This window comes from Chiloscyllium punctatum, chromosome 38 (assembly GCF_047496795.1).
Source record: "Chiloscyllium punctatum isolate Juve2018m chromosome 38, sChiPun1.3, whole genome shotgun sequence".
Lineage (NCBI taxonomy): Eukaryota > Metazoa > Chordata > Chondrichthyes > Orectolobiformes > Hemiscylliidae > Chiloscyllium > Chiloscyllium punctatum.
In genome coordinates, this window is record NC_092776.1 from 45,218,900 (window position 1) to 45,244,399 (window position 25,500).

Consider the following 25,500-nt stretch of genomic DNA (forward strand, 5'->3'; position numbering starts at 1 on the left):
GGTTATCTCAGTTGCCAGGATACCCTGTTGACCAGGCAGTCACCACATCATAGACATAGGGAAGCATTAGCTAAGTGTTCTTGCAGGAGAGCAGAGAGTCAATGTTAGAATTAGAAAGATGTTCACGTGGCTGCACATTGTGAAGCTTTCCTTACATTGATACATTTAAATTTAAGTAAGATGACTGTATTTGAAACGTTGTATTTGTCATGTTACTCAGTTTGGGAGGTAAGGATTTATTCACAATGTCTTGGCTGTGTGTGGGGTTTGAAAGTGTCATCTGGCTATGTGCCCAGATCCCTTAGTGATTTATGAGTGCTAACCCCCGTGAGAACTGGGCCTTGTCCTTGTGCTCTGGAGAGGGACTGCTGTGTGTAAACCGGCAGTCTGATTTTGAGTCTTTCATTGGTGGCTCTGCCAGACTCAGGAGATGTGTTTCTGGATCAGAATGTCCTGGGTCACCACTCCTCCCCTTTGCTCCAACCCATCTCAAAGTCAATGGCCCAGTACCAGTGAGCTTCTCAGTCTCTTGAGACCTCAGCTGCCAAACTGTTCGTGTACCTTTCTGAGATCTTCAGTAAGACTTTTTTTCTCTGTCTGCAGTCACAATCATGCTTCAAGAACAGCAGGTTAGGTGAACTGCTCAATGCTTCCTCAGTGTGGGTGTATCTGTCAGTGCCTGACTCTCTTCCCTGTGGGCAGCAGTGACATCATCTGCATGGGCCAGGAGCTTGTGCGGGGTCAGTCTTGTCCTCCTCTGGTAAATACTCAATTTACGGCCCTCTGGGCAGGTAGCACCCTCTCTAAGGAGCCACATTCAGTAAATTTCTATGGGGGGCAGCTGTGGATCAGGTAGCTGGCATGTTTACAGCAGCACAAGTTTGGCAGGCTCACCCATCATCTAACCCACATCTGCCAGCTCCTCAAAATTCAACCCAGGTTTCCAGGAGGAACAACAGCAAAAATAATACTGCAATGGTGGACTAAATTCTGTTTCCCGTGTCTTTTTATTCCTTACATGTGGGGATTAGAAACAGTTCAGCCTGTATATGATTTGTAACCTGTAACTTTCTTAAGGTTTGTGTAGATTCCACTGCACACAGTAGTGAATTTATCATATTCCATGTGAAGCATAGAATGTAAAGTGGCTAACTGTTTCCAGCCCTAACTGTGTGAAGCTGTTTCATAAGACTCCAATTTAATCTGTGTTGTGGGGAGTTTGCTAACACTGAGAGAATGTTCCCAGTTTGTTGCAGACTACAATGGTCAGGACCATTTCTTTCAACGGATTGGGAAAGATGGCCTAAACAACAGTGAGAAAGAATCCACTGTAAACAACATCCTCCAGACCATTCGAAGCTGTAACAGAAGCCTGGAGTGTGAGGAAGGCGAAGAAGGCGCCAGTGAAAGTTGCACTTCACGAAAGAACTCGTTCAAAGACAGGAGTAAATATCAGTAAGTAATAGAATGGCTTCCCAATGATGTTCACTACAATGTGTAAAGTGCTCATGTGGAGACAGCTCAATAAGATAACTAGAACAAGCAACTCTCTCTGTTAACAACAAACAGATGTTTGATATAGCTCATCGCACCACTTTGAACAGTGGTGTCTCATTTGCTGAGTATATTTCCACTGGCTATTGAACCTCACAAAGGGAACTGAAGGATTTTCCCAACACCTCCCACTTTGCCAACACTCCTGCTATTACTGCTGTTCCTCCTCTTCAGGGAGCCTTACACAGCCAGGTAGAACCTTCAAGAGTTAGGCTTCAAGAATTCATCTTTGGGTTTGGGCTTAGGGAATTATTGTTAGGGTTTATGTTATGTGTATATTATTGTAAATTAATTTTGAACAGTTTTACTTCAATGGAATGAGGTTCAGGTAAAAACTTTGTGAATGGGCTGGAATTGGTATATTTTCCTTTTAAAGGGAGTTGGGTCCACCTTTATTTTGTGCCAACCTGATTAATTGGGCAACCAGAAATAGTTTAACTTTTTAATCTTGCTACTTCTCATTGCCTTTTACAAGACTGTAGTAAACTAGAAACCATTTCTACTGAGTAACCTACAAGGGACATGCAACAGGCCATGAGTAGGCCTTGTGTATTTGATTGATAAATTTCTAGAGGATTTTCATTTGGGCTGTTTATAGGACAGGGGTCAACAGAGGTTGCTTGGTTCAATTGGAAAAGATGCCTATTTCTGTGCTATTGCAGAGTTGGGGATAGTAAGCAATTCATGGATATCTTTTCAGCTCTTGATTAGCCTGTTCAATGTATAAGCCAACACATTGTATTACAATTTGTTCCAGGGGTAAATTGATATTTAAGTCATTCACTCTTTGGGACTTTAATAAGTTCAAATGACTGGTGTCTCTGTCATTCCAGTATCTTCTCAGCATCACTGAAGTGGCAGCTTTGATTTTGGACACAAGACTCTAAGTTGGATTTGAACCAACAACCTTTAGAGACAAGAGCACTTTAATGTGGCAATGCGACAACTACATGAGGCAACTATATGTACAAACACCCAAGCTTGAGCCAACAGCATTCTGGTCCCAAATCGTTCTTGTATAACTCAATATTATAAAATATGCATTCATGCAACCCAGGATGTTCCCAATTGCCATTACTGATAAGCTGGCAGCAATGTGTTTAAAGTAACAAGATTACTCAGAGTTTACAAGAATATGGTTACCATTGGAGTTAAAATGAGAGAGTTACCAAGGGCATTAGGATACTCTGATTACTGTGAATATTGAACATAGTGCAAATTTAGGCTTTCCTGCATTCTTCCTTTTTTTAAAACTGAACTTTTCTTCAAACAGTTTTTGGGCAGAAGAAGAGTTGATGGGTGAATAAAATGTAGCTTTTGAACTATTGAACCTGAAATGCTTCAAGCTCACTCATAAAGGTCATCCATTCCAGCACAACCTTGAGTGCTTGATGGTTGAGCCAAATTTGTACATAACAGGGACGTTTTTAACTTATTAAATCGCAAGCCAGTATCATTGCTTTGTGAGATGCTTGTTTTGGGTTTCTGGTAAGAAATAACAGCATGTTCCCCTGCAATTGCAGAGATAGTGCTGTGGACCAGCAGGAAGCTATCTTGCCTCTGAATCTGGAGGTTGTGTGTTTAAACTGCATTCCTAAGGCCTGCACAGATAAATTACATTGAGAGATCACTCCAGTGAGAGTTGCTATTCTGGCAGAAGTGGTGTCATAATGGCAATGTCACTGGACCATTAATCCTGAGGTCCAGGCTAATACATAGAGACATGGAGTGAGATGTCATGGGGGTGAATCTAGTGAAATTTAAAAGCAAACATTGATTGTTGTAAAATGCATCTAGTTTTCTAATGTCTTTTGAGGAAGAACATTGGCCATAGTCACTTGGTCTGGCCTACATTTGACTCCAGACTCAAAGCAACATGGTTGACATTTAATAAACCGTGCTGTGGCCAAGTCACTTGGTATGAAGGCCTGTGCCAGGAGTGAATGAAAAATAAGAACCTTGTGCGCTAGGACTAATGAGTAGGTGGAATCTTAAATGGAAGCGCTGGCTACCTTTTTCAGGGGAACATAGAAGATTCTGTGTCAGTATTTTGAAGAAGGGTGGGCAAGTTCTCCTCAGAACCCTGGGCAATATTTATCCCTCACATACCATTAAAAGCAGATGTTCTGATCATTGCCTCCTTATTGTTGTGGGAAGTTGCCACGTGCTAGCTGGCAGCTATTTCTGACACGATTACAGTAACTATGCTTCAAAAGTACTTTGTTGGCTATAACTCACTTTGAGATGTCCTAAGGTCATAAAGGGTTCGATATAAATTTAAATCTGTGCTACTTTACGGAGGAAGGGAGAAGGTTTTTAAAAACACCAGACGGGGAATTATGCAATAAAGCAGACATTTATTTGATCCAGCAATAAGATCACAAATAAATGCTTTGAAAATGAAGGCATTGGCCTGCAAGGCTATTAATATTAAACTATTCTAAACAATCATTATTCCATGTCTTGCAATACATCTGGCCAAATTGTAGCTGGACACAAATCGAATCCAGGCATCCAATAATGAGGCCAGAGCGAAACATACCATATGATTCAGAGGTTTCCTTTTAATTCTGAAAGCTTTTCATCTACTTGGCATTTGAGAGCCTTGTCATCGAGTACTTATTTACCTCCATTGGCTGTCTGTCTGTCTGTCTGATTGTTCTCTCATCAAGATCCTAGTGGTCTTCTCTTTCTATACCTTATCTTCTTCCATACTTTTATTTCTGAAGCACACCAACTCCAGTGAAGAAAACTTCAGAATCGAATCGAGTATTGTAAGTTGAACTTCTGTCTTTCTGCTTTCGCCCACAAGCAAACAATTCCAACTAACACGTTTGTGTGAAGTGGCATTGTTCAGGCTCCTTTGACTTCTTGCCATGGCATTTGATTTTGTGATGTTTCCATACCTGAGGGCTGGTTGAACCCAAACTACACCTGATGAAAGTGGGGAAGGAGGGAAAGAGGGAATTAAAATATCAGTGGAATCTGTAACTTCCCCATTTACATCACACTCCTGCCCCACCGTCATTTTGATTCCCAACTTTCAGATGGGACCATTGTTGAGTTTCATGGAAAATGTCCCCTGAACTGGTAATTGGTGATAGGACTTCCTGGAGAGAAAAGAAGAAAATCCAGAGCAGGGAAGGCCCATTATTTTGTCCTCCCCCTTCACAGTCTGTCTTCAAGTCAGTGCAGGGAACCATTGACTGGGTCCTGATTGGCAGCCTCCTCCCTCCCGAAATCCAACTATCGCTGGCTGCCAAGTGAGGAACTGATAGGAAGGTGGAGTTCAGGCATGTAATCAGGCCAGCTATGATCTTACTGCTCTCTTGTGCAGGTTCAAGGGGCTAAATTGTCTATTCCTGCTCCTATTTCTTAAGTTCTATCAGTAGCTTCAGTATCAGATTGGGAGAAACCACGAGAGATGGTAAAAAAGGGTGTTTGCTGTTTTGCTATGCATAGATTCCAAATTTTAGACAAGAAGTCTGCCTCAAAGATAGTTACATGATGTTTTAACATGTGACATTCTGGAAGAAAAGTACTCACCTCACCTTCAATCAGGTTCTCAAGTGTAATTGAAGCATGGTAGTGTGTTCAGTCAGTCTGTTACATATATGTAATGTACAGTAATGTCACTAAGCACAGAAATCAGATTTATCACAGTAAAGTCTGTTATACCATATAATGTAAATAGTTAGTGCTCTAAATAAGCTTCAAGACATCTATCTCAACAACAACCCAGTCTTTGTGATAACATGTTATCTGAGTGAATATATAGAGCAATACTCAGATCATATCATATACTGGCAGTGGTATTTGACTGAAGAAACCATGGAAGTTACATCAAACCCAGAGATTCTTTGTCAATCTCCCAGAGAATTCCCTTAGAAATTTTAGCTGTATTTATTTGGTTGTGGTGTGAAGTGCTGAGTAAAGAGTAGTGTTCAAAAGTTTATGACACCTGGACCTCTAAAGGGAAGGCCACAATCTCCAGAGGCTATTATACCTCATTCTTCTGAATACTTATCCTCCTGAACCCATCACTAACATCTAAAGCTGGGAGTGTGGCAGCCTGGGGTTGGAAATCCCTAGTTTTGGCCTGTTTGCCTACCCAGTTGTCCTTGCTTGAAGGGATGGGAGGCCGAGTAGAAACATCCTGTGTTAGGTTGGGCCTAGCATATCCAAAATGAGTCCGAATTCTGCAAATGCATTTGCAGAGCTGCAGTAGGATTTTATAGAAAAAAAAACATTACTCTGTGGACTGTGAGAGTAAAAGCTAGTCCAAAATTGAATTAAATATTATCTTAACATTTTGTTTTGATTAACACTTGCCAGTTTGAATATATTGTCAGGCAACCTTAACCAACTAATTCTGCACAGTTGTGAAGCTGACATTTAATATGAAGCTTGCTTGTACCTATATATTGTTTTGAGTGAGAGATCAGAGAATCACACAAGTGATCCAACACAGGAGGAGGCCACTTGGCCCATCAAGTTCTCACTGGCTTTTTAAACAAGCATCATTACCTCATGTCAATCTCTAGCTTTTCTCCCCATATCACTGCACACCATTTCTGTCCAACTAATCATCCATTTCAATTAAATCAACATTTCAATTAAATCTGCCTCCATCACATTTCCAGATGGTACATTCTATGCCTTAAATACTCGCACCGTTAAAGAATTTCTCACCTTGCAATTGTTTCTTTTGCAAATCACTTTAAATCTGGGCTGCCTGGTTCTTGATCCTTTTAGATGTGGGGACAGTTTCCTACTTTCTCCATCCAGTCCCTTCATGATTTTGAAAACCTCCATCAGATTTCCTCGTAAATGCCTTCTCTTCTACGAAAACAGTCCTAGCATTATCAATTTTTCCTCGTAACTGAAATTTCTCATCTCTGGGTCCATTCCCATTCATCACTTCTGTGCCTTCTCCAACGTATTAACACCTTTGCCGTAATGTGGCAGAACTGTACACGGTATTGTAGCTCAGGGCTAATAATTGACTTTTACAGTCATCTCATCTCTTGTGATGATGCTCATTGTGGCTTCCTGTCAACTGTACTACTTGAGAGAAAATAGTTTCTTGAATAACAAATCAAATTAGACTGATCTCAAGTAAATATTTAACATTGCTTCATTATGCCATTGCACTTTTAGACTGCATCTCTATGTAAACTAATTATGAAATTACAAGTGTTGTTTATTAAATAACTACCCTGTGTGGCCTCTGTATGCTGCAGAAAAAATGAATGTGGAATAATCCCTGGTTCTGTATGCTTGGTTCCTGCAAACAGGACATGGAGTGGTGCTTGTGCCTAAAGTCTGCAGTTCATTGACTCCATTCCCAGCTGCAGGAACTAGTGAGATGGAAATAAGAGGAAACATGTCACTGTACAACTCTCAAGTCTCTTCTTAATTGTGCAGGTTCATTGTCGGAGATCTGTCTGACTCAGAAAGTGATTCCTTTGAGCAGTCCAGTGAGTGGGATCTGAGTGGGTCAGAGGATCAGCAAAAAGCATTCTGTCATGAGACGGAACTCATTCCTTGGTATGTGCTGTCCATCAGAGCTGACATCCATCAGTTCCTACTGCAAGGGGCCACAGTCATACATTATGACCAGGAGGCTCACCTCTCCGCACGCTGTTTTCTCAAACTGCAGCCTGACAACTGTACTCTAACCTGGTCAAAACCGCCTACAGCCAGCCCAGCCAGTGCGAAGGTCAAGAGCCTGGTGTTGGGTAACAGTGTGGACCTCTGTAACAGCAAATTTCAGCCGTATGGGCACATAGCTCTAAATGGACTGGTGGAAGGTTTCTTGGACATGTCTGCAGTGAAAGCTGTCTATATGGGACATACAGGAATTGATCTGAATACTGTATGCATTCAGAATAAACTTTGCCATATGACACTAGAGGACAATTGCGTGACGCTGCTCTATGGGGTCCATACAACCGATAACCGTTTGTTACACTTTGTGGCTCCCAAGTACACAGCTAAGATGGTGCACGATGGATTACAGGAGTTAATGTCAGCTGTGCGTAAAATGAGGAAGTTCCCTGATCAGAGGCTGCAGTGGTTGAGGAAGCAGTACATCAGCTTATATCAGGTACGTGCATGGGTGTCATGTGTGTCAAACCTTTACATCGATGTCAAACAGAATGAGACATTCCTATTGGTGACAAAAATGAACAGTTATTTAGTATGTTCATAAAATGTTGGTGTTAACCTGTTTACCTTATATTGATGAAAGAATATCATACAATTTGTTCATTAATATTGGTAACGTTATCTTGCATTCATACATACAAGTTCTAGATTTTGCCATGGAAAGGCCAAACTATCTGTTTTTATGAACAGATTTTCACATTTATTTATTTATGATGTCTCAGCATCAAGTGTATAAAATGAAGTAAACTTCTCATCATCACAAATACTGAGTTTAGCTGCAGTCACACTCATTCTTTCATTGGACTAGTTTAATATTTCCTGGTGCATGAATTTAGAAAATAGAGTAATCTTCTGAACAAGGTGATGTCTAACTCTTCATAATATCCTTTGTGTTCCTTTACTGGGAATTTTTAGAAGTTCTTTATGTTACGTTGTGGAGATTCAAAGTACTGATAGGAAAAGAGGGATTTGATGATATATAAAACTGGTAAAGCACTGATATTCTAACAGTCCAGCACTAGATTTTTAACCCACAGTGGAACAAACTGAAAAGGAACAAAACCAGAAATTGCTGGAAAAGCTCTGGCAGCATCTATGGAGAGAAATCAGTTAACGCTTCGGGTTGACTGACCCTTCCTCAGAACTGGAAAGGAGCTCCTTTACAAGTGGTCAGTGGTTAAATGGAACATGGAGTCTCATTAGTCCTTTGTTAAGAGAAATGAATAAAGGATAAATAGCTAGGTTAAAATTAAGAGAGGTATTAAATGGGGCTGCTGGCAGACCTATGTTGATACTACTGCTTATAAACTCTCAAAGTGTGGTGAATGTTTGGAACTCTCTTCCAAAAATGACAGTGGATGTTGTCTCTGCTGTTATCTTAAATCTGCGATAGATAATTTTCTGTTACACAAAGATATTAAGGGATATGGGCCAAATTAAGCCACAGATCAGCCATGATCTCATTGAATGATAGAACAGGCTTGAAGAGCTGTTCCAATATGTAAATATCCCTGGCGGATAAATATTAATTATTAATTAAATTGTGAATTCCAATAAATTCCAATACCAAGTTGTTAATTCCAATGGCCCAATTAGGAATGAGCAATGAGCATCGAGGTGTTTGCAAAAGTATTTTAAAGAGAGCACAACAAGCTTTTCTTCGGTATTGATTAGAAGCAAATTAAATCTGTTCCAGTCACAATGCAATCCAGATAGGAACCACAAATACTCATGTGACTCAGAGGTTGTCAAAGAGAAAGTTGAAAGAGAACGAGTCATGAATCAGCTCAAGTCCTCATCAACTGTGTTGTTCTGGTCAGGCGACATTTGTAGTAATGTTCAGGATAAAATAGTGTAATGATACTAACGCCCTAGACATGGTGTAGAGAAGGCAAATGATTTTTGAGGATATAACAATGAAAAGTTGCTTGTTATATGAAAGAAAAGCTCTTCAAAATGAAGCAGCATGCAATGGCTTGAGAGTCATTTAAGATATTGTGTAATAAATAAAGTTTGTGTTAAGCCATTATTGAAGATGTGCATGTGTTATTGTCCAGTTTTTGTTAGCCATTATTCATCCCTTTTTTTTATTCTTTTATGGGATGTGGACACCATTGGCATTTGTTGCTCATCCCTAGTTGCCCTCAAACTGAGTGGCCTCCTGGCATGGTTAACAGGACATTTAAGAGTCACCCAAGTTGCTTGGGTCTGGAGTCACATGAAGACCGGACCAAGTAAAGATGGCAGATTTCCTTCCTGACAGGTCATTCATGAAATTAGGGTTTTTATCAACAATCACTTACAAGGGTAATGGTCATCATTAGTGAGACTAGCTTCAGATTCAAGGGGGTAGGTTCTTTACCCAGAGAGTGGTGGGGCATGGAATGCGCTGCCAATGGGAGTGGCAGAGTCAGAATCATTGGTGACCTTTAAGTGGCAATTGGATAGGTACATGGATAGGTGCTTAAGCTAGGACAAATGTTCGGCACAACATCGTGGGCCGAAGGGCCTGTTCTGTGCTGTATTGTTCTATGTTCTATATTCTAGCAGTCTTTACAGCATCAGTGTGATACTTGGTCATCTACTACAGTAGGGAGAAAGTGAGCACTGTAGATGCTGGAGATCAGAGTTGAAAAGTGTGGTGCTGGAAAAGTACAGCCAGTCAGGCAGCATTCAAGGAGCAGGAGAATCGATATTTCAAGCATAAGCCCTTCATCATTAGCCCTACAGTAGCCATCCGCTGGTCTTTAAGAATCTCAATTCATGGCAGTCTATGCTATGGTAGATCCCAAATTTAGAACTAGATTGAAACTACACTGACTAACTGTTCAAATTTCTTGAGAAAGATCATCTATAAAATGTTAAATCTCACTTGGAAATATATGGATTGAGCATTATAAATGAGGCTTTCTTCCTTACAGTTCAGACTGGATTTGAACCTAGACCCCAGAAGGTCCTCTGTGCATCACAGAGGATTCTGTGGTGGCTGTTCCACTGTTGCCATAAGTCAAATTGTCAATGTATTTATAACAAGAGCTCAATATTACAATTGTGTTACCTCATCTGAGAATGGGTCCCACATAGTAGTGCTGTAATCTTCAAAGATTTGAGTAAATATCTTAAACAATCAGAACTCAACTGCACATATGATTGAGATTTAACTGTATGGGGGATTTTTGACTTAATTTTCATTTTTAGTTAAAAATCTTTTCTCAAACTTAGACTGGAATTAATATATTTTAGGAGGGGTATGAATTTTCCAGATAAAATCATTATACTGTGCAATAAGGACAAAGCAGAAAATGCTGGAGAAACTCAGCAAGTCTGGCAACTTTGTGAAGAGATAAACAGTTAACATTTGAATTCCAGTTAGACTCCTCTTCAGAACATGACTTAGCCAGACTCAATCATGAGCGAATATAATTATGATGGCTGTCGTAATCTAAAATGTTCAATCTTCTAATCAAATCTAAGCACAGGATCACTTTTTGTAATAACAATTTTTCTTCAAGTAGATATTACAAATTCCATCCATGTCACAATGAGATGACATAATGTGCAAATCACTTAAAGTTCTATAAGATGGGAAGAGAGAAGAAATTATTTATAGAAAGAACATGTAGTTGAGTCTACTAGAAGATTTTGGAGCTAAGCTTTTGGAAAATAGTTAATTTATTTTTTCACTTCATATGCAGTTTTGGATTAAATCAATACAACATCATACTGTCATCGGATAAAGACCTAACCAAGGAAGTTAGTACCTGAAAGGATTAGTTGACACCATGCGAGAAACTCCACCAACAGGGTATAATGGACTGTTCTTGGGATGAGCTAGGCAATGTTTTAGTGGCTATCTGAAGTGCTAAGTCTATGTAGCCAAAGGTAATGTGTACTTAGTTTCTTGTGAAACATCAGGTTAGAGAAGACTATCCGGTAATTCAGAAGTCATATAACTAGCTATTAAGTAGTATGGAATAAACCTGTTAGACTTCAGGTGGACATCTTTCCAGGCTTGTTATTGGCAACTTAGACTAATACTAATAAAAAAAATTAGTGGCAGTCAATCCACCTAAGACAGTCAGGTGGATCAGATGGACATGACCAAACCAGATACCAAACCATATTTGGTCTTTACCTGCAGAGCTACTAAGTGTGGGAACATTAAAGTTTAAGGGAGACCTAAATGAGGACACGAGGAAGGAAAGAACTCGAGGGGTTTGGTGCTCAGGTGAAGTGAAGTAGGATGAGTCTGATGAGCAGCATACACCCCTGTACAAACCTATTGGACCAAATAACCAGTCCTCGCACAGTAAAATTCAATGTAATTGTTGCACATATAGGAAGAAGGCAAGTTTGAAGGACCAACCCTGGCTCAGGTTATTGAGCTCTTTGGAGGCAGGCGATGGATCACGAGAAACACGACCACAGCAACTTTGAACAGAAACACTGAAAAATCCAACCTGCAGCGTAACAACACGTTGGGAATGAGCACGGCCAAAAAGATAAAGAAATCGCTGATCAGGGTAAGGGACGGCATTGCTTGAAGTCATCAACTGTGTGTTTCTACTGGGGGATTGATCGACAGTAAAACTTACACATTGTTCTGTGCAGGGTGAAAGTGGGGACATCACTGATGAGGAGACCAGTGCACGTAAGAGCCGAAGCTGCAAAGAATCCCGAGCCAGGAGTGGTTCTGACCCTGTAGACTTTGATGAACAAGAAGAATCAGGTAACTAGTTTCTACTGTTAATATCTGTTGTAAGTTGCACTGAGGTGGATTGAAAGCAGAAAGCTAATTATCGAACTGACTTTATTTGCACCTCCACTTTTTTCCACTTAAAAAAATTCTACATTAAACTGTAAAACAGTAGTGTACATAATTTCCTAGAATGCAAAATGACTAAACTAGTTTCAATAATGCCTGAAATTCAATAGGTTGAGTTGTGTACTTGTTTTTACTGAAAGCATAGAAAATATATATGACTGATATAACCAGTATAATTTAAATGTAAAACATTTATTTTTCCTAACACCAGAATGCATTTAACAAAATGATCATTGGACAAGACATTTAAAATAAAATGACAGATTTCTGCTGTCTTCAACATGCCCACAACTTTCCCAGCCAGCTTCTTTTTTTCACAGTCTGGGTATTTTTGTTTCCATTTCTATTAGCTTGATGTTACTGTCTTAACATCTCTGACTGAATCAAATATGAACTTGGACTTTGACAACCAAATCCACTTAATGGTTGAGACTGTGACATTGATTGGTTTGTCTTGTACTTCTTTTGTTAATTACTTTAAATCTTCTTCTCAATATGAGGTGCCAAATGAAAGGTCATTATAGCAAGTAAAACTTCATGATGTCAGTGATAACATATTGGTGCGGGTAGAAGATTGGCTGGCCGGCAGATAGGAACAGAGAAATCAGAGATGGATCATTTTCTGGTTCGCAAGATATCGTGACTGATGTACCACAAGCAATCAGTGCGAGGTCCTTTGCTCTTTACAACTTATATAAATGAATTGGATGATTGAATTGATTGCGAAATTTTTTGATGACACAAAGATAGGTTGGAAAGTTTTGAAAGGCATATAAGGAGACTAGAAAGGGATGTGGGGAAGATCTGACAAATGGAGTATAACATGAGAAAGTGGGAAATTCCCCATTTTTGTCAAAGAACAAAAGGCATATCTAAATACTGAAAGATTGCAGAGCTTGGAGATAGAGAGGGATCTTGATGTATGAATCACGAAGGGTTCATGTGCAGGTACAAGCAATTAGGAAAGCTAATAGAATGTTGTTGTTTACTAGTAACAAAAGTAGCGATAACTTGTTTCAGTTATACAGGTGAGAATATATTGAAATTACAGAGTACAATACTATTCTCCTCATTGTTGTGGTTCTGTTCGCAGAGCTGGAAATTTGTGTTGCAGACGTTTCGTCCCCTGTCTAGGTGATATCCTCAGTGCTTGGGAGCCTCCTGTGAAGCGCTTCAGTGATGTTTCCTCCGGCATTTATAGTGGTTTGTATCTGCCGCTTCCGGTTGTCAAGGACAACCAACTCCCATTCCTAGATGTGATGGTACAGAGAACACCGAACGGAGAATTCATCACAAAGGTATACAGGAAAGCCACACACACAGACCAAGTCCTAAACTACGAAAGCAACCACCCCAACACACACAAAAGACGTTGCATCAAGATACTGTTCAAAAGGGCCACAACACACTGCAGTACACCAGAACTGCAAAAAGAGGAAGAAGAACACCTATACAACGGATTTGCCAAAAACAGATACCCCCGCAATTTCATCAACAGATGCCTAAGGGAAAGACAATGGAATGAGGACATGCCACAACCCAAAGGACTAGCCACACTACTATACATCAAAAACATTTCTGAACTGACAGCCAGACTACTGCGACCACTAGGACCCCTAACAGCACACAAACCAACAGCCACTCTCAGACAACAACTCACCAGGACGAAGGACCCGATACCCAGCATGAGCAAAACCAATGTAGTGTACAAAATCCCATGCAAGGACTGCACAAAACACTACATAGGACAAACAGGAAGACAGCTAACGATCCGCATCCATGAACACCATCTAGCCACGAAATGACACGACCAGCTATCCTTAGTAGCCACACACTCAGATGACAAGCAACATGAGTTCGACTGGGACAACACTACCATTATAGGGCAAGCCAAACAGAGAACAGCCAGGGAATTCCTAGAGGCATGGCACTCATCCACAGATTCAATCAATCAGCACATCGACCTGGACCCAATATACCGGCCACTGCAGCAAACAGCTGGAACTGACAACCGGAAGCGGCAGATACAAATCACTATAAATGCCGGAGGAAACATCACTTAAGTGCTTCACAGGAGGCTCCCAAGCACTGAGGATGCCACCTAGACAGGGGACGAAATGTTTGCAACACAAATTCCCAGCTCGGCGAACAGAACCACAACAACGAGCACCTACAAGTCTTCTCCCAAACTTTGAACCAGTCTCCTCATTTAAGGAAGGATGTAGATGCATTGGTTCAGAGAAGATTTACTAAGTTAAAACCTGATATGGGCAGGTTGATTATGAAGAAAGATTGGACAGCTCGGCTGGAGTTTAAGAGAGAAGGTTAAGGTTAAGAGAGAACTTGCTTGAAACATAATATCCTGAGGGGTCTTGATAGGGTATATATGGAAAAGATGTTTCATTTTGTGGGAGCATATAGAACTAGGAGTCACTATTTAACAATAAGCTGTCATCTATTTAAGGCAGAAATAAGGAGATGAAGGTAGGTGGGAGTGTGACATAATCAGAATAGTCATACCCTTATTGAATGGTAAAACAGGCTTGAGTGACCCAGTGGCCATCACCTCCTGCTAGTTTGTATATTAATTTGGATATTTGTAATCGCTTTATGAGTAGAAACAGCTTCTTCCTATTTACTCTTTCCAGATCCCTCCTGGTTGTGAAATCTATCAAATCTCCTCTCAACCTCCTTTTCTCAAGGGAAAACAGTCCTAACGGGTCTAAAGCTTCTTATCCCTAGAACTAATCCCATGATTTTCTTTTCTGCAAATAAGTGGTTTCATATTCTACCTTCATTGCAGTACCCAGAACAGGAGACACTACTTCAGCTGAAACTGAATTAGTGACTTATACAAATTAAACATCACCTCCTTGCTCTTGAACTCTATGCCCCTATTTAGTAAAGCTTGGGATACAGTATGCTTTATTAACTGCACACTCAGTGAATCTACCATCTTTAATGACTTATGCACATATTTAATATCCTCCTACTCCTGCGTGCCTTCTAAGATTGTACTCTTCATTCTATGCATCTTTCCTTGATCATTCTTCTAAAATGAATCAATCACTTCACATTTATCCACATTAAAATTCATCTGCCACTTGTCCACCCATTCCACGATCTGTAAATGGCCTTTTAAAATTTAAAATTGTTTACAATGCTTCCAAATATATTATTATCTACAAACTTTGAAAATGTCCCTGATCACTAAGGGGTAAGTCATTAAAACACATCAGCAAAAGCAAAGTTACCAACACAGACCCCCTAGGGAGCGGCAATGTGAATCTTCCTCCAGACTGAGAAACATCCATTCACTGTTATTCACTGTTCCTGTTAGTCATCCAGTGCCAACTCAATGTTGCCACTATCTACGTTATTCCATGAGCTGTAACGTTGCTACAAATCTATTGTGTGGCACTGTAATAAATATCTGTTGGAAGTTCATGTACACCACATCAGAATTACTCTCATCAACACTCTGTTACCGCCTTAAAACACTCCAAGCTAGTTAAACATGATTTTCCTTTAAGAAGTCTTAAAGGGAAATCCCTTAAGAATCATTTGTATCAGAAGTTTCCCTACCATCATGCTCCCTCATTGCTTTTGTTATTTTCTTCTTTCAACATTCAATATTCAGCTTGGTTTTCAATTCTATTTCCGACTTGACAACTTCATAAGAGCAGCTGTCCTTCATTATTTTAATCTAGATCTATTTTGTCATTTGGAGAGCCCTGGATTTGTTTGCCATACCTTCCCTTTTGAGAGAATATATCTTGACTCTGCCTAAATGATCTGTCCTTTGGAGATAACTCATTGAACCATTCTCCTGCCAATCTTTGACTCCAATTTAACTGGGCCAGTTCTGTTCTTACCCAATGGAGTTGGTTTGCACTGGTTAATTTTTCTGACTTGTCCTTTACTATTCTTGTCTCAAATCTTATGATGCAGTGTTCTTTGTCCCACTAAATCTCCTCCTACTGATACCTGACCTACTGAGTCCACTTTATTTCCAAGAGCCATGTCTAACAATCCTCATTCATACAGTAAAATTATCCTGAACACACTCGAGGAACTCTTGTCTTTAACCGTCTTTTACACTATTGCTGCCTCAGTCTGTATTCAGATAGTTAAAATTAAAAACTGTATAGTTTGTGCACCTCTCTCTAATTTCATTACAAACCTGTTCCTCCATATCATTTCCACAGGTGGCTGATAGACCATGTTGAACAGTGTTATTGCACCTTTTTTGATTCTTAGTTCTAGCCAAGGAGTTTCTGTCATAGAGTCGTACAGCACAGAAACAGGCCCTTCAGTCCAACTCATTTATGCCAACCAGACATTCCAACCTGACCTCATCCCATTTGCCAGCATTTGGCCTTTCTCCCTCGAAACCGTTCCTACTCATGTACCCACCCTTTTAAATGTTGTGATTATACCCGTTCCACCATTTCCTCTGTCAACTCGTTCCATACACGCACCACCCTCTGGGTGAAAAAAATTACCTGTCAGGTTCTTTTTAAATTATTCCCCTCTCACCATCAATCTATGCCCTCTAATTGTGGACTCCCCCACCCTGGGGAAAAGATCTTGGCTATTCACCCTATCCATGCCCCTTATGATTTTATAAGATCACTCCTCAGCTTCCGACGCTCCATGGGAAAAAGCTCCAGCCTATTCAGCCTCTCCCTATAGCTTATGCCCTCCAATCCCAGCAACATCCTTGTAAATCTTTTCTGCAAGTGCTCAGATTTAACAACATCCTTCCTATGGAAGGGCAATCAGAATTTTACGCAGTGTTCTAAAAGGAGGACCTGACCCATGTTGTGTGAAGTGCAATGTGACATCCCAATTCCTATACTCAGTATTCTGACCAATGATAACAAGTGTGCTAAGTGCCTACTTCACACCCTGTATACTTGCAACTCCATTTTTGAGGAACTGTGCAGCTGCACCCCAAGTCTCTTTATATGGTGTCAACCCCCTCCAGGATCATACCACTTAACTGTATAAGTCCTGCCCTGGTTTGCCTTACCAAAATGCAATACTTCACATTTATTGAAATTAAATTCCATCCACCACGCCTTGGCCCATTGACCCAATTGACCGCTAATGCAGCATGCAATACTGTTCTTAATTAGTGTCGTCACTCTCCTTTTTCTACCTGTTCTACCTTTCCTTAAAACCCTGTATCCAGGGCTGGTTAATACACATAGATCTGCCTTTCCTTGAGCCAGGTTTCTCCACTCTGCCTGGAACTTATCAACCTTATTTAACACACCCAATGCATATACATGCACAGAAACTGATTAAGATGTTATTACTTGCCATGTTACCCTGACCCTTACTATTTGCTACCCTAAATGTAGTTTATTCTCTCATTATTAGGGCTACCTGGATATTCCTTCTCAATATTCTCTTTGGGTTCCCACAAAATTTCCTAATTGGTTTAAAGCCCCCTCAACAGCACCAGCAAAACACACCAAGAGGAAGTCAGTTCAAGCCCTGTTTGATTGCAGTCCATTCATCTTGTACATGTGCAAAGTTGGTTCCAAGAATCTAAACCCCTTCTGCTGCATCAGCCAAGCTTACATCTCTTTTACTTTCCTATTTCTTTCACTTGGCACTGAGAAAATCTTGAGAGAACCATATCTGATATCCTGCTTGCTAGTTTTCTGCTGAGCTCCCTAAATTCGAAGAGCCCGGTCCTGCTTCTACCTCGGTCTTGGTGTGGATGTGGACCACCACTGCTAGCTGTTTGCAAAGCTCCTTCAGGGTCCTGTAAATCATTAGATGGGCAGCTTGTTGTAGATTGTGGAGTCATTCTGTAGGAAAAGAGGAAACTGTTGAAATTAAATCATAGAGAAACACGAAAGTTACTGCTGAGCATTCCACCCAGCAAATGCTCCCGAGAAGACCTCTTCCCAATCTGGAAACACATCTTCCTCGAGTGCAATTCCCAATGGTCATTTTTAATGACACCGGGTTATAGGCCAATAGGTTTATTTGAAACCACCAACTTTCAGAGAGCTGCTCATTCTGACTTGATCTGCAAAGGAGCAGTGCTCCAAAAGCTTGTGATTTCAAATAAACCTGCTGGACTATAAACTGGTGTTGTGTGACTTCTGGCTTTGTCCACCCCAGTCCACCACCAGCACCTTCACGCTGTGGTTTTTAATGGCAGCAGACACTAAATTTGGTTGCTTCAGAGCATGAAGAAACACTATCGGGTTTCCAACAAAAAAATTCCACATTTTGTAATGCTTGACGTTGAAACTCAGCGAGGGGGAGAAAAATGATGAGAGTTACAAAACAACGTGTGTTGTATTTCTAATCAAACCGTTTTACATTTTTGTCTTCTCAATGCTTCTTTTAGAGTTGAGCATCACCATGGGTTCTCCCAGCTCTTGCACGCTCCCTGCAAGAGCTCGTTCTCTCACCACTCCATGTTCCACCACGCTGGGCCCTCCAACATCAACTCCAGTCAGACCTGCCTCCTCTCCAGTCCTGTCAACTGTCAGCAAGGCCAAACCTGGGTAAGAGGAAAATAAATCATCGCCGATATTCTCCCTGCATCCCCCCATTAATATGACACTCATCGTAATAAGATAGGCTCAATGGTTTGTGTGTTAAAAAAAACTTTAAGAATGCACAGAAAGCCAAAGAAATGGAAAACCATTTTATTGCAAAGCCAATATTTGCTTCGTATTCACTATGTTAAATGACCAGGGAAGCTCATGTTATGAGTGGTGACTTGAGATTTTGAAAATGGGGGCAACCAAGGCTAAGAGAAGATTCCAGCTGAGATTTTGAAAATTGTGGAAGGTTTTTGACAGGATGAGTAAGAAACACTGTCTGTTTTGTTCAGAGTTTCAGTGATGAAGGGTCATTGAGGTACATTACAAAGATCATGAGAAGTTGGGAGAAATTGCTTTATTTTGCGAAGTATTAAGGAAGAGTATTCTTTGCCACGGGGAATTGTCTGCAGACAGGGACTTTATCTTTTAATGGGAAACTAGATAAACATTTGAAATTGAATATTATAGAGGGCTGCAAAAGGAAGACCTGATTAGTCTGATGGATTCCTTCTGTGTTACGATCCTTGATAGCTTAATGATATTAATGTCTGATAATGGATAAGGACTGCATAAAGTTCTATGTCAGGCACAAACAAATCTTAAGGTCATCTGTATTTAATTTTATGTTAAACAAAATGTCATTATATTTGAGAAGTCACAATGACTTGGCATGTGGTAACATGGTTATTAATATATCCAGAGTTCTGTTCTGATATCTGTGCTTATTAGGACTATATGGAAGGTCATCATAATTATTATCATCAAGCTAGTAGCTTCGTCAAAACAGCTGAAAGCTACAGTGGAGTGTCGAGCTGCCATAATGCAGGGAGCTCCTGTATATTGAGGGGAACTGTTGGACAAGCCTAGTTTGACAAGAGCAAAGATCTATCTGATTTTGGACTTTATTTGCTTTGAACTTACTTTTTAAATCTCACATCAACTCCAGAATAATTCAACAGAAAATTAAACTTTTTTTAAAGAAAAACAAAATATTGCAGGTAATTTAAAATTTCATTAAAACACATGCTGGGAATAGCAGTTCAGGCAGGATCTGTGGAGAGAGAAACAGAATTATGAAATTGCAATGAACTGAATTGAAATTGGAACATATGGAAATGCAATAGGTTTTTGAGCACATACAAATCATTTCTTTTGTCATTTGGTCTCTCCTGGCTTCCGTCCTGTAACCAGGCCTTCACTTTTGTTCTCTGCTCTCTTCCCATCTTGCTGCCTCTGTACTTCATAACACCGATATGAAGAAAACCTTGAAAGAAAAGCAAACCTCATGTTGTCTTTCAAATGGAACACTGACAGTGCCAAATCATGGTTACTGTTTATCTCTGTAGGACTATTCATTTGGGTGGATACAGAGACAAGGTAGACTTCAGTAAATCATTGCATAAAATGTACAGAAAACAATACCATACTACAGAAATGGAGTGTCAAAAAAACAGTCATTTCTGCTTTTCAAAAGATCTACTGCCTGAATGAGGAATGAATAACTCTGCAATGGGGGCAATCCATAAGCAATGTTGCTGGCTAGCTCTAATTCTGAGCTGCCTGGTTACACCGACCAACATGTATTGAAATGGGTGTTAAATATCTTTGCGCTATCCTATTTTTAGCATCCTTCACGTATAGTGGAAAAACCCTGGGCCTGCAAACCCATCCTCTCTGCCATGGGGAATGTATCACAATGGGATAATGATGAGCAGGCCATTAAAATTTTGTGGTTTTAACAAATGACCCTGTGGCATTAGCTGCAAAATTTTAACAATTAACATTTCACAAAATTCCATTCACAGAAGTGAAATCTTAATTGTTCTCCTTTACAGATGACTTTACTGAAATGAATTCTTTAAGGTCCTGTTCAACATGGCTTTATAATAATTAGCTGAAGGTATATTTTACACTACTGGCATGCTTTGAGGTGAATGTGCTGCATAGAGTCTAAATAATAGAATTTTATTCTGGAGATGATCCCTGTCCATTTTCTGTTGTCTTGGTTGTTCTAAGTTTGTTATGTAATGGTGTTTATTTGGACCCTTTATAGCACCAGAGGGAGTAATAGTTGGCATGGCCGTGTAAAAGGAGGACTGAAAGGATTTCAGGATTTCATGGTATCTGACAGCAACATGAGCTTCATTGAGTTTGTTGAACTTTTCAAATCATTCAGGTAAATGTGATCTCTGTGTACTGCTAAGACTGAAATATTTTTGCCTTCCTTATTTTGGTCAGAAGGTGATAAATGTGAGTAAATCGACATTAAAACTGGGTTTAAAATCCAGCTGTTTGAAAAATATCCTTCTCTGAGTGGATTGTTAATTCATGCTCAGTGTATGCAGGTCAGGAGCACTCACTGTTTCTGTTTGTGGAATTAGTGTGCGAAGTCGGAAGGACTTGAAGGATCTCTTTGACATTTACTCTGTATCATGTAACCGTTCTGGCTTGGAATCCACTCCAGTATACACAAACCTAACGATAGATGACAAGATCATTGGGCTGCAGCCTGACCTAGGTCAGTGATCACTAGCAATGTTATTTTGATAAGTTAATTAATGCGATTACACAGCATGTTGGAATTTGCAATGTTCAAGGGCCACAAGCTTCATGGATGAAGTGTTCAGAATCTTTGTTTGTTTATAAAGGCAGTGAATAATGAGTTAAATTCCACATCAGTGTATCATGTGCATCTAATATTGTTGTTACAAAAAATGTTGTAGGTCTTCCAGCTCTTATCCTTGTATAAGGTTTGCTAAACACTTCACCTCCAAGGAGATTTATTGTATATTAGGCCCTATTGTCATTGGGAACCATAAAAACAAGTTTCACTGTTCAGCAGACACTGTCTCTGGGAAAATAGTCTGCCTATTCCTTTCGAACTAATAGGCCAGGCTCCCTTTTGGTGTTCAGCCCTTGGAGGCTAAGTGCAGCCTGCAGTGCACTGGTGAGTCATGAGGACCTAAAGCCTGAGCTATAGCTGGCTGATCTCACCAGGCAGACAACAGTTGATGTCAGCACCTCTGGCCTAGTGTGAAGGAGTTCTGTTCTCCTGTTCTTTCCCCAGGGCCTTTTATCTTCCTCCTTTCCAAACACTGACCTGTTTTTTAAAAAGCTATTATTCTTCCAGCATGGGTTCTGATGGGATAGTTCAGTGGCAATCCTTTTCAGAAAAGTAATTCATGGGAAGGGTTTAGAAGGATATGGACCAAATGCGAGCAATTGGAATTGGGCAGCATAGTCAGCATGGACCAGTTTAGGCCGAACAGCCTGTTTCCAGGCTGTATTACTCTATAACCCTATTTAACAAGCCCCATATCTTTTCAATCAATTGCACATAAATAGAGAGTTGACTTTGTATATGTGTGTCTCTGTTCCAGTCCATGGAAGTGACAGAGAGACAGCCACTTGTTACTCTGGAAATATTGGACAGATTAGCATCTAATTCCTCGGTAACGGGGAATCCGTCAGACTGAATCCCTTGTCAACTTATTGATCTTCTGCTTACATTCTTTATTATCCCTGACATCTGAGTCCTGATCAATTTGCCCCTCACCCAACCTGAGTATCTCTCCCCCAGTCCACACTAACCCCTGAGGCCCCACAAAACCCCAAGACCTGATCTGACTACCTGCAGCAGACTCATCCACTGACCCACCTGCTAGCCTACTCATTTACTTTGCCCAACCGAGTGTTTACTTTCGTCCAGCCGACTCACAGAATTATAGAGTCCCATAGGTTGGTGTGGAAACAAGCTATTAGATCCAACAAGTCCACACCATCCCTCCGAAATGTATCCCATCTAGACTTATTCCTCCTACCCTATTACTTTATTTTTGACATTTGCCCTGACTAATGCACCTAACTTGCACATCCCTGAACACTATGGGCAATTTAGCATGGCAAATTCACCTAACCTGTGCATCTTCAGACTGTGGGAGGAAACCCACGCAGACACAGAGAGAATATGCAAACTCCACACAGACAGGCTGGAATCGAAACTGGGTTCCTGGAGCTGTGAGGCATCAGTGCTAACCACTGAGCCACCCCTACAATTCTAAATGGTACAGCAACTTAGTGGTTAATGTATGCAAGTGCTTAACCCAATAACACTGAGTTAGTTCCTCTGGTCTTTAAGAGAGATTACATCAATTCATTTTAAAAATATCAGTCCTTAGGGTCGAAAGAACAATGTAGTACGAATAGATAAATGGTTGTGTAATAACATGCCTGCCAATAATTATTCTGTAGCACTTATTTTAAACTCATTTCTACTGAGACCTATATCCTTCTCAGTCATTTGGAACAGTAATTAGAAAAATAATATTTATCAGGTTAATTGGGGTGAATTTATTTTTACCTTGAGGAAGAAAGGTTGGAGAAATTAACAAACATTGATTCTATTTAGCGTTTGGATTCTTAACTAAAAAGTAATTTATTCTGTATTTTTTGTGAGCCACATTGAAAGAGTAATGAAAAGGTTATTTTTTTTCTCTTGCTTGTCTAGACCTTTTGACGAGAAACGTTTCTGATCTTGGTCTGTTTATAAAAAGCCGACAGCAAATATCAGACAATCAGAGACAGATTTCTGATTACATTGCTGCAACCAGCATAGTCACTAATCGAGTGGAAATTGCATCCCTGGGAGAGAGCGGAATGGGGATCCTACAACTAAATGACTTCTTGGTGAACTGTCAAGGGGAGAACCACACATATGATGAAATCCTCAGCATTATCCAGGTTAGAGAGATTTATTGTTCTAGGAAACCAAATGGTGTATTTGCCTTTGTTTCATACCAATTGGTGTTATATGAGAAAACAAATGTCACTGCAGATTTCTAGAGCTAGGTGAGACTGTGCCTGGAATGCTGTGCACAGCTTTGGTCTTCTAACCTTTGGGAGGAATCACTGCTGTGCAGAAGAAGGCTATTTGACTCTTCAATCTGCAATGGCTTTCTGGAAGTGTGTCAAGAGTTAGTGCTATCCTCCCTCCCTTACCCCACAGCCCTGTGCTTTGTTTCTATTTAAATAATCTTTCAATGCCTAATTGAACCATACTTCAAGGCTCTACATTTCCAGATCCGAACTATTCACCGTGTGAGTAAGTTTCTTCAAAAAGAGAAGGATATACCTTCTGAAAAAGCAATGAAGTTTTATAAAATTGATCCCTGAAACGGGGTAGAAGGGCATTGTTGTATGAGGAGGTGGTGAGTGGACTGGGCCTACTTTCCCTGAAGTTTAGATAAATGAAAGATGATCTCATTAAGTTGTATTAAATTCTTAAGGATCTTAATAGGTTGATGGGAGAGTTTTTTTTTATGTTGAGGAGAAATGTCTTTGCTCATAAGGTTGTGAAGATTTGGAATTCTTAACCCAGAGAGCTGTGGTTGTTCAATTGTTAAGTATATTCAACCTGTAAGTTCCTCTCCAAGTCACACACTATCCTGATATGGAGTGATGTCAGTGCTCCTTCACTATCATGGGGGTCAAAATCCTGGAACGTCTTTCCTATACTTTACCCATAGACTGCCACAGTGTGACACACATTACCTTCTTAAGGGTGACAGACAGCTGTATAGAACTTTCATTTAGAATATTGCATCCCGTTCTGGTCACCATACTAGCAGAAAGATGTGAAGACTTTGGACTGGGTACAGAAATGCTTTGTTATGTTATCTGGTTTGGAGGGTTATTAGTTATGAGGAGAGATCAGATGATTTGTATTCACTTGAATATCAAAGGATAAGGGTGACTTGATAGACCTTCTCAAAATTATGAGAGGCATGGATAGAATGGGTACTTGGAGTCTATTACGCAGGATAGAAATGTCAGTTACTAAGGGACTTGGGTTTGAGGTAAAACGGGGTAAAGTTTAAAGAAAATGTGAGAGGAAAGTTTTTTTTACATAGAGGGTGGAAAGTGACTGGAATACACTGCCAGCAGAGCTGGTGGAAGCAGATACAATCGCAACATTTAACAGGTATCTTGGTGGATATATGACTAGGCGGGGAACGGAAGGATACGAGCCGTATAGGGGCAAAACCTTTTAAGAAAGGTGTCATGTGTCAGCTCAGTCTTGGTGGGCCGAAGGGCCTGTTCCTGTGCTGTACTGTTGTTTGTCCTTAATAACAGATGATAAATAAATGCAGGTCCAGCCAGTGATGCCTATATCCCATGAATGAATTGAAATAAAAGGTTGATAGATTTTGGAATACCAGGGAAATTACGGGATCTCTGGAAAAGTGGAGAGTTGGAGATGGTGTAGAAGATTAGCAATGATCTCACTGAGTGGTAGAGTAAGTTTTGAAAAGCTGAATGCCCTTATCCTACTTTGTTATTCTGAAAGATACCTTTGGCAAGATGAGTCAAACAGAGGTGCTCATCTGAACTGGATATTTGCCACTTTATTGGTTACACTGATAATACTGACAGGTGTAAGGTGTGTATCTAGACTCCCGTGAATGTAAATGTACTGATTATTCCACTAATGATTGTTAATCTCCTGTAGAATCTAATGTCACTTTGTGTTCGTCTCCTGTTGGGTGATATATCTCTCTTACTCCTTGTCCCCCATTAAAAAATCAGGTGTTTGCAGGGCTGCTAAATGGAAGTCTTCTTCTAGTTTCTCCTTTTGGCAATATCCAATGCTTGGAATCTAATGTAACTCTTCAGAATTACCCTCACCACGTTGTCAAGGTGATGACAGAAGTCCAACAGTGAATGTCATCCATTTTCTATCCAGCCAATCATTATGCCAATCCGATTTGAATTCGATTGATAAACACATATTACACAGTTTTTTGTTTTGCAGATTTTACTCTTTAAGAATTGGGTGAAAATTGCCCATAACTACTTGAAGGAGCCATGATAGGG

At 40.2% G+C, this 25,500-nt stretch overlaps 1 protein-coding gene across 2 annotated transcripts in view; it reads left to right on the top strand.

Annotated features, from left to right (window-relative positions):
• plce1 (phospholipase C, epsilon 1) overlaps positions 1–25,500 on the top strand; it is a 366,594-nt gene that overhangs the window by 274,629 nt on the left and 66,465 nt on the right. For both annotated transcript variants that reach the window (XM_072557765.1, XM_072557766.1), the window contains exons 7-14: positions 1,247–1,455; positions 6,982–7,663; positions 11,565–11,747; positions 11,836–11,953; positions 18,426–18,585; positions 20,681–20,803; positions 21,009–21,145; positions 23,135–23,367. In XM_072557765.1, the coding sequence (XP_072413866.1) occupies positions 1,247–1,455; positions 6,982–7,663; positions 11,565–11,747; positions 11,836–11,953; positions 18,426–18,585; positions 20,681–20,803; positions 21,009–21,145; positions 23,135–23,367 (1,845 nt within the window). The remainder of the gene's footprint in view (positions 1–1,246; positions 1,456–6,981; positions 7,664–11,564; positions 11,748–11,835; positions 11,954–18,425; positions 18,586–20,680; positions 20,804–21,008; positions 21,146–23,134; positions 23,368–25,500) is intronic.